The 9479-nt window shown below is 40.3% G+C and overlaps 1 protein-coding gene across 2 annotated transcripts in view; it reads right to left on the minus strand.

Annotated features, from left to right (window-relative positions):
* LOC105839730 (intraflagellar transport protein 81 homolog) overlaps positions 1-9137 on the minus strand; it is a 145206-nt gene extending 136069 nt beyond the window's left edge. For both annotated transcript variants that reach the window (XM_036286749.1, XM_036286748.1), the window contains exons 1-2: positions 8864-9137; positions 8640-8788 (exon numbers count right to left, since the gene is read on the minus strand). In XM_036286749.1, coding sequence (XP_036142642.1) covers positions 8640-8788; positions 8864-8968 — 254 coding nt within the window. In that variant the 5' untranslated portion in view covers positions 8969-9137. The remainder of the gene's footprint in view (positions 1-8639; positions 8789-8863) is intronic.
* Positions 9138-9479: the final 342 nt, after the last annotated feature.

Raw genomic sequence — 9479 nt, forward strand, 5'->3', positions numbered from 1 at the left:
TATTAGAACCGTAACTATTTATTATATACATAAACTACATAGTCGATAGTTGTCCAGAAGGGAGCGTCCCAGATGCGCACAGTAATAAACGGACACAGCAGGCTGAGTGAAACGGACACAGTAACAAACGGACACAGATCAAACGGACACAGTAACAAACGGACACAGACCAAATGCGCACAGAGCGAAACGGACACAGTGCGCATGTGCAGTGTGCGCATTTGGTCTGTGTCCGTTTCGCTCTGTGCGCATTTGGTCTGTGTCCGTTTGGTCTGTGTTTGTTTGTTACTGTGTCCGTTTCACTCAGCTTGCTGTGTCCGTTTATTACTGTGCGCATCTGGGACTCACTCGTCCAGAAAGATGTAATATAAAAATGTTCGTTGACGATACCATCCACATAAAAACGAAACCTCCAATGGACATCTGTCATGGAAGTTTGAAACTTCCGTGGACGTCCATTGGACATCCAATATAGAACCATTGAAAATCCATAGTTCCGCATTGCGTATGTCCATTGGACCTCCATTGGACGTCATCAAGGATGTCTATTGGATGTTCTGTGGATTGTTGATGAGGGCTTCATGGAGCCTCGATGGATGTCTGACAGATGTTTCGTGGATCATTACGTATAAAAAAATGTGTTTGCGCGTGACTTCCGCTTGGCAGTGAATCGCCGAAATCGCTGATCCGGTTTAGCGGACCATCGCAGAACGGAGCTACCGTCGGTCGGGAGGCTACTGCGATTGCGTTGCTGGTTTTACGAGAGAGCGTGCGAAACCGAAGATTTTCGACTACGAGATCACCGTCAGATCCGTAACGTTGCGATCGATCGTCGGAAACGATCACTTACTCTCTCTGTCTTCGGTACTTTCCGATCGATTCGCACTACTTCAGAAAGGTTCGCGATAAGTCTCCTGAACACGCGCACAGCTAAGTCACGAGAAATTTGACGGAGCGACCATTACTCGCATGGCACGCGCCCGCCGCGTGATCGCCCCGTAAAAATTTGCTGCTCGAGAATTATTAGACGCGAGACACTTTGCGTGAAGAATGATCCGCCGCTTGGCGTTTTGTAATTAAGGAGATTAATAAAATTTGTTATTTTAACCAATACGAGACTCATTCACATCGATCACCTATTCTCGGAGCATCTCACTCAGAGCACCAATCGGAGCTTGAACCAGTGCATTCTCAAAAGGAAAGAAGATCTACCAGCACAACAAGAATTCGAGTCAGAGCAGTGGAATATCAGACAAAATATATTCTTAACAAAATGCAAAAGTGCCTTTATTCAAGAATATTTTATACTTAAAATAGCGTTAAGTATAAATATTTCTTGATTAAATGTATTATTATGTTTTCTATAAATATTTTTTAACATATCATTTTTCTTAAATAAATTTTTATTTTGTCCTTCTCATTTTATCAATCTTTTTTACAGACTGATATAGTTCATCAGTATTGTACTATATATCGAAATCTTACTTCCTTCTGCACTCTTGACGAACCCCTTTTATTCATCTAAAAAGTGCATTTTATTCACAAGAAACACACGCCACGTAGCGTGGGTGGTTCACGTGGGTAGTGAAGATTTTACAGAGCCTCGATGGATAATTGACGGGCGTTTTGTGGATTATTAGTAGAGGATCCTCAATTCCACGAAACGTCCGTCAGTTAGAAACGTGCCGACAAACATGGACGAAATGACCAAGTTGATAATTTCAACTCCTTTTGAATATCGAGTCAACAAACAATAAATTCTGAATGTTGAAATACAAAAACAAACTCGAGATCAAAGCAAGGTTTCACGTTTTCTCACAAAAAATAAGCAATAAAGAATATAAACATTGGCAAAAAATAAATTACCGTTTCCTCCATCTGCAAACCATACCGTAGCATGATAAAGAATTACTTATCTTTTTAAACCCGAAGGGAAAATAACCTACGCGATAGGTCGGATCCTTTCGATAAAATTAAAGTAATGTGGGAGGAAACAGAGAAACTTTCGACAGATTACTCAACGTATGATTGGTCAAAAAGGAAAAACTATTTCTCCAATAAGAAAACTTAGAATTCATCCACAATCCTGAAAAAGAGTCCTATCAATTAGAATATTTGAAAAAACAAAATGAAATTATGTTGCCAATAAGAGCCAGCACTGGATGTGTTTGTGCAATGTTGTATTTTACAAGTGGTTTTATCGATATAACATAAAACTATTGTACATGAGTTCGATTAGTATACATGGTATACATGAAGTACGCAAACATTTCGACTCACAATTCGAGTCCTCTTCAATGCTGTTTTTAACGCAAAACCGATGGAGTCAAGATTTACATTATGTTTTCCGTCATTTTATGGAAGAGTTATCTTCTTCTCAAGCAGGTTGATAAAATGCTAAACATTAAAGTTAACAGAGGTGAATCCACTAGACTTACAATATAATTTGTCGCTGATGATAAAACAAGAATACAAAAATTAAAACTTACAGTGAGAACCGGATGTATTTTCAATCAGAAAAACCGTGTATAGGCGTTGTGACTATTTTGATGTCAATAATAGAGTGAAATAATAGATCAACAATAGAATATTTGAACCACCTACAACTGGATTCTTCTTCTGTAAGACTCTGTATATATAATACCAAATCTTGAAGAGCAGCAGTTAGTTACCAAACAGTTACCCAGCAGTTAGTTATCCGGTTAATTACCCAGTTAACGCTAATTAATTAACACTAGTTAATTACGCCCATTATAACAATGTAACGGACCGTATTTCCTACGCGGACTTAACTTGCCGGGATCGGGATAATATATATTTAATAAGATCGTGGATACGTACAAGCTATTTACAATTGTGTAAGTGTGTCGGTGTGTGTATCGTGAGTCGTCGGTGGAATGAGTATTTACAGATGCGCTGTGTGTATGTGTGTCTGTATAAGTCGCGCGTCGCGGGCCGAAACAGCTGTTCGCTGTCGAGCGCGTAGCTAGCTCGGTGATGGTCGCGGTGTGCGGCGACGGGCCGGCGGGCAATGCCCTGGCGCGTGAAGCGGTGTTTCGTGGCGCGGTGAGGCGCGCGGTATGGTGGGCGGTAATCGCCGGAGCCTCGAGCTTGGAGGCGCGCGGTATGCGGCGTGAAGCGCGGGGTGTTGTGCCGTGCGGTGATCTTTCGTTTTCGAGTCTGATGATCTAGGAAAAACGCCGGTCGATCTCGAGATCTCTCGAGGGAGACGGAGCACTCTCCACCCCCGTTGTGTTCGAGCCGGGTGAGCGGGCGATTTAGGATAATCCGTAGCCGAGAACTCTCGGCGAAGGCGGAGTACGCTCTACATTCTGCTACGTAGACAAACTAAGAGTTAGAATGCGAGCGGTACCGAGAGCTCTCGGTTAAGGCAGAGAACACTCTACCTTAATTACTGATCGCAAGAAGCTTCTCAGGAGCGTACTCTGGTCGGGATCGGAATCCAGCGTACGGTCGGAGCGAGAAGTGTCGCAGCCTCCACCGGCGCGGCTTTTTATACCCGCTCGGGTGGAGGAGCGGGGATCCTCGTGGATCTTCGGGTTTCCCCGCACTCGCTCCCCTCCTGTGGAGGTTGGGAGCGTGCGGGGAAATACGCGGAGCGGAGACGATGTCTCGTCTCGACGCTTTTTATTTTGGGCGATTAGGACGGGCCGGTGCCCGTTTGTGCGGTCCGGCGGGTGTTCGGCCGGACCGCGCGCGGTCGGTGATGCCGGCAGACGGGAGGTTCGTTACAAGCAACAGTTAGTTACCAAACAGTTACCCAGCAGTTAGTTATCCGGCAGTTAATTACCCATTTAGTGAGTTAGTTAGTTAGTTAAAGAATATAATCATGTAGAATCAGTGCGCGAATAAACTTTGGTGCCGTTCCATCCAGTCAAGAAATCCCTTCAATTCCGACAGATTTGTTCGAGAACCAGTAATGAGTAAGTCCCACAATCACAATTTCTTCTGTTTTTACATTACTCAGCTACTCCCTTCCGTTTTAATTCTTTAAGACACGCTCCTATTATTTATGTATAATTCGTAGAATTTATTCGGCGAGCTCGCGCTACTCAACACTGTCTACTCTGAGTGCTTGGATTCTTTAAAAATACCTCCACCGGCATCTCAAAATCTTGAGGAACCCCAGCGCGATTCTCAAGATATCCTTATAATATCTTACAATCTTGAGGAACCCCTATGCGACCTTCAAGATATCCTTACATTATCTTACAATCTTGAGGAACCTCTGCGTGATCCTCAAGACGTCCCCACTCCTGTCTCTCCAATTTATTCCTCGATCAGTTCTCCAAAACCCGAAGATGGTCCACCCCCACTCTCTCCCGCGCTATTTCTTATCCTCTTATGACTTCATGCATCTCTGTTTTCCCCATGTAATCATTTTGTAAACCTTCGATTATTTCTTTGCTCCGCATTTACCGTTATAACTATAGAATTAAAAAACAAAAACCTTTTTGTTTCCCTTTCTCCGCCCACCACATACTTATATAATATTTGTACAACTATATATATACTATGTGTTTTAAATTCGATTATACCACCATTATTACAAAATTATCAAATCACGCGACTTCAGCGCTTATGTGTATTTTTTTTTCATTCCTATTTGTTATTAGAATAAATACTTTTGTTAATTTCACGTAAACTTCATCATTCATTTAAGTTTTCACGACCTACCTCTTCCTGAAATATACCGAACAAAGATAGCATCTTTGTCCTAGGGATCTTTGTCCGATCCCGAGTTAAAGCGATTCGTTGACACAAAACTTGAACCGACGAACGCACGACTTGAAAACGGGTTATAACGAGCTTACCGACACGCTGACCCACATTTTTTAATCACAAAAAGTGCGTTCAACCCGAGGCACCTCTCTTAATTTGTGAGCCTACAGGAATTCTACGTTTTGTTACGTCTTTCCCTGCCTTACCTGTTCTCCCTGAAATATTTGTATCGTGTGTGACGTGGCGTTTTTCGCCCGTCACAAGAGCCGCAACGGCCTGGCCGGAAAGTCATTTAGGGCCGCGCCGTACCTTGAGGGTGGGGGGGGGCGGTCTTTCTCTTTTTGGCTAATTTAGCTTATAAGTTAATAGCGAGCGGGTGGAGTGGTGTGCTAAGACGACCAATTGTAAATTGAGGAGCAGCCGTCGAGGGACTGTCAATGGAGAGCTGAGACGACCGAGCGACAGGGCCCCGGACAGCCGAAGGACCACGAATCAGGTCAAGTATCTGAGAGTAATACCGAGATACATAAGGAAAGTCGTGGGGCAGTTATGTCCTGTTTAGAAAGATAGCGGAGCAACCGGGAACCGCCAGAGATGACGCCGGGGAAGTAGTGTGTACCCATACGCCCGTCAGCCAAGGTGGAGGAAACTCCAGCAGGAGCGGCCGTCACGGCCTCGAAAAGTCGGCCGGACCGGGCCTGATTACCCCCGAGTTGATCCGGCAGGAGCCAGAACCGCAAGGGAGGCCATCGAGACGTGCGAGCTGCAGCCTTCAAATTGCGCGGCGTCAGGACCAGAGGCGCCGGACGCTAACATCCTGCAGGACGAGCAGACGCCCCCATCGATTAGCGACCCGTGTGCGCGGATCGAAGCGCGATCGATGCGCAAGCCGCTACCGGCGTCCGCGGCGCCCCCGACCGCTCACGGTTCGTCACTGTTCGGCAAGGCAACGAAGGGTATCAGCGGCCACCAGCAACGTTCACGACCATAGACATAGTATATCTAGACCGAGGATTGTCCCAAATTTCAGGAGTGGGGGTAAGGCTTACGTACGATATAACAGGTATTTCCTTCTCTCTTACACACGCCTGCATGTGAAAGAGAAGAAAATACATGTTACCTCGTCCGTCCCTTTTCAACGTCTACGTTTGTCCTTTTCTACGTATGCCTATACCCCCACTCCTAAACCGAGCAGGCCTGTTCACGACTATGTAAGGCCACCACTTCGACCACGCAGTAGGGACGGAGACGGTACGGTCACCCCGCGATTCGCGAGATAGTAGAGAAGTTGGTAAGCGCCGTAAGGGAATATCGCGGCGAGAAATTTTCGTGATACCGAGCATATCCGGGGCCCATGTCGAACTCCGTCTCATAATCTAAGGCCCTTTTCCTGTAATTTTCCTCCTCGAGACCCGCCGAGCCAACAGTCACATTATAAATATAGATTGCGATTTACGGGACACCGGGACGACGCGAGAGAGTGAGATTTCCGAGATTCATGTACCGGGATTAAAAATAGCGAGGGCCCCGAGTAGCGGGCATTGCGCCGAAACTAAATCTCGAGGAATCCGCCTCCCGGACGAGAATACCGAGTACCCGAGGACGACGTCGTTATACCGAGGCGCAGTAACCGCCTCGCAAAGATTTGTGTAAGGCCCGCGACGGGCAGGGCTATACCCCGTCGAATATGTCCGAACTTTCTGTGTAATGTACGAAATCCCGTGTGGAATTGTGAGAAAGTGCGTATGTGTCCCGAACATTGAGGAGAATCGCGTTAGTCGTTGGCGTAATACCGAGCTATCCTTATGACCGTAGTTGTACTGTCGCAGTACAGAATGATTATCGAGTGTACTGTGAATTCGGATATGATTGCTGTCAATACGTTGAGCCGTAAAATCGCGACTCCGATACGTTATTGGAATCTTCGAGCAGCTATATGATTATAACCTTTACTTGTTATACACTTTATTAATATACGATTTATTATATTATTATCAAATGAGTCGTTAGTGACTGTGAACCTCCTCTCCCACTCTCCAAAGAACAACATCTTATTATAAGAACTCCGTCCCTCTATCATTTCGTGTAGGAGCGGGCTACCGGGTAATTAGCCATCGTGATTAGCTAATTTGTGGATTTTGTGCGGCGCGAAGGGTTGCGCCTGGCGCCTAAAGGTTTAGAGAAATAAAGTAGAGTGAATTGAAATCTCGACGAAGTTGTAGACGAACCGAGAAAATACTGTAGCACACGTGTTTTTCGTATAGATTACTTATCGTTTTTAAACAATTTCTATTTAGTTATGTTTTATATAAATTAATCATATTCTATCGTGTTTTTGGTTCGTAAATATTAGATTGCTTATCTGAAATGTATGATTTTTATCCTATAACATATATTTAATAGAGACGTATAGGGAGACAATTTCCGATTAATTTATATAGACATTGAATCGTAATTTTTAGATTCAATAAGAGAACCAGATAAAATTATATAGAAAAGTATTCATATTCAAATAAATTTTTAATCGTTTAATTCAGATACGATAAAAAACGATAGAATTTTATAACTTTTCTATCTAGCAAAAAATCTAGTGTCCGACAGAAATTATAGATTTAGATAAAACAATATTAATTTTTTATCAAATTTCTATATGTTTCTATCAATTTTTATCGAACTTTTTGAGCAGGGGTTACTATATCAGTGAATATCGTTATAGTAACGTTGCAGCAATGATTTTTTGCTTCCTGGGTTATCTCTTTGACCACTTAGTTTTAGGAAGCCACAAACATATAAAATAATAATATTGTTGGAATAATGTGAAGGGCGACACTAACGCTCGTCCAACCTTTGTTACTATACACTTTATTAATATACTTTATTAATATAGTTGGCCTATCTATGTTTCTTTTCTATGGTTATACCACGTGCTTCTTTGTCTCTCACGCACTCCCTTTCGAGTTTTTGCGCTAAGACACATCTTAAGCCTAAGATCTGTGAAACGACCGACCACGACTGTTAAAGAAGAATATAGTATACGGAATAATAAATTGTGTATCAGCATTTTATTACACTCAAACCTAAACCTAAAACGACAACAAATATTATCAAAAATATATTCACTATTGCTTAAATTATACAATTAAAAAAAAATTTGTGCAAATTTTATTCTCGCTTTTAAAGAATTTATTTTTAACAGATTTTATATAAAAAAAACATGAATGTATGAATTAGGAATTTTTATTTCTTTAAGTTCTTCTAAGTTCTTCAAGATCATGTTTTTATTAATATAGTAATGCAATGTTTTCGAAATTCTTTCCTCTACACATATACAAAAAAATATCTTAAGTCCTTAATAACTATTTTTTAATAAAAATAGTTTTATAAAAAAATTATACATTTTTTAAATTGTTTATGATTATAATTAACTTTTTAAAATTTAATAAAAATTTTAAAAACTAGTATTTACCTAGGTATGTGAATACTTCAATATGCAACCTTTAATATATTGAATGATTATTCGTAGGTGGATTATTTTAACATTTGCTTAATGACCGATATTTTCCTTTTTTATTCATAATTACGTTTTCAAATAAAAAAAATTTTAATCAACTTTGTATAAAAATTAGGTCTAAAAAGTATCAATTAATTTACAATTTATTATTTTAGTCTTATTATTTTAATACTTTTTAAATTATTATTTACAGGGGGCTGTTCTGACTGGTGCAGATAGTAAATGTAAAATTATTATATTTATCAGTACATTATACATTAAATATTATTTTCCATATACGGTACCCCTTCCCTATTGACGTCGAATATTAACGACAATTAGCATCGTTTGCTGGGAATATTTGCTGAGAATGTATTTTATTCAAAATCTAGAATCTAATTATTACCTAAATGTTACAGGATCCACATCAGGCTGATAATTAAGTATTCGGAGTGCTGTTAAAATATATTTAGAATTTTCTTCTGGCAAATCCAATTTAATATTTACATCCGAACTATCTTGTTGCTGTATTTTCATCAGTACATTGCATAATATCTGGATATAAAATTTGAAAGAATACAATGTTTTCGAATTTTTTTGAAAATACTATAATAATAAAAGTAAAGATACCTGTAATAAATCTTCGGCGTTTAAGGTACTGAATCCGATCCGGTTGTAATTTCGTCCTAACAATTTATTTACTTCTGTTACTATAAATTTCACGTTTTCACTCATGATTTTTCACGGTAATTCGTATTTGTCTTTCTAAAAATTAAAAAATGCGTTTCAAACTTGTCAAACACTTATGTAACCCTACAACGCACAAGCATAATAGTAAACGACCGAGTATGTCCAAACTAACGGATGTTATAGCATTGGTTGCCATGACAACAACGCGCCAACATACGTATACGTATTCATTTAGTACACACATGTATTCAATCTTACAATGATTGCATTCAACAGAACAAGCAGTTTTGTAACTGTTATAATTTTTTTTATACGATTGATTTATATATTTAAATTTGACAGAAACAAAAACCAATCATATTAAAGAATCTTACAGTAGTTGTAAAGCTTTTTCTGCAGCTATTATTAAATAGAGGAAACCAATTGGCACAGTATTCTCTTTTCGATATTTGATACTTAAATAAATTATTATGATTAAAATATAATAGACAGAACTTAATTTTTTTTTAAATTTTCACGCTATTAAAGATTCTGCCCGGGAAAAAATAGTCCATGT

The sequence above is a fragment of the Monomorium pharaonis genome, chromosome 5 (genome assembly GCF_013373865.1).
Source record: "Monomorium pharaonis isolate MP-MQ-018 chromosome 5, ASM1337386v2, whole genome shotgun sequence".
Taxonomy (NCBI): Eukaryota; Metazoa; Arthropoda; class Insecta; order Hymenoptera; family Formicidae; genus Monomorium; species Monomorium pharaonis.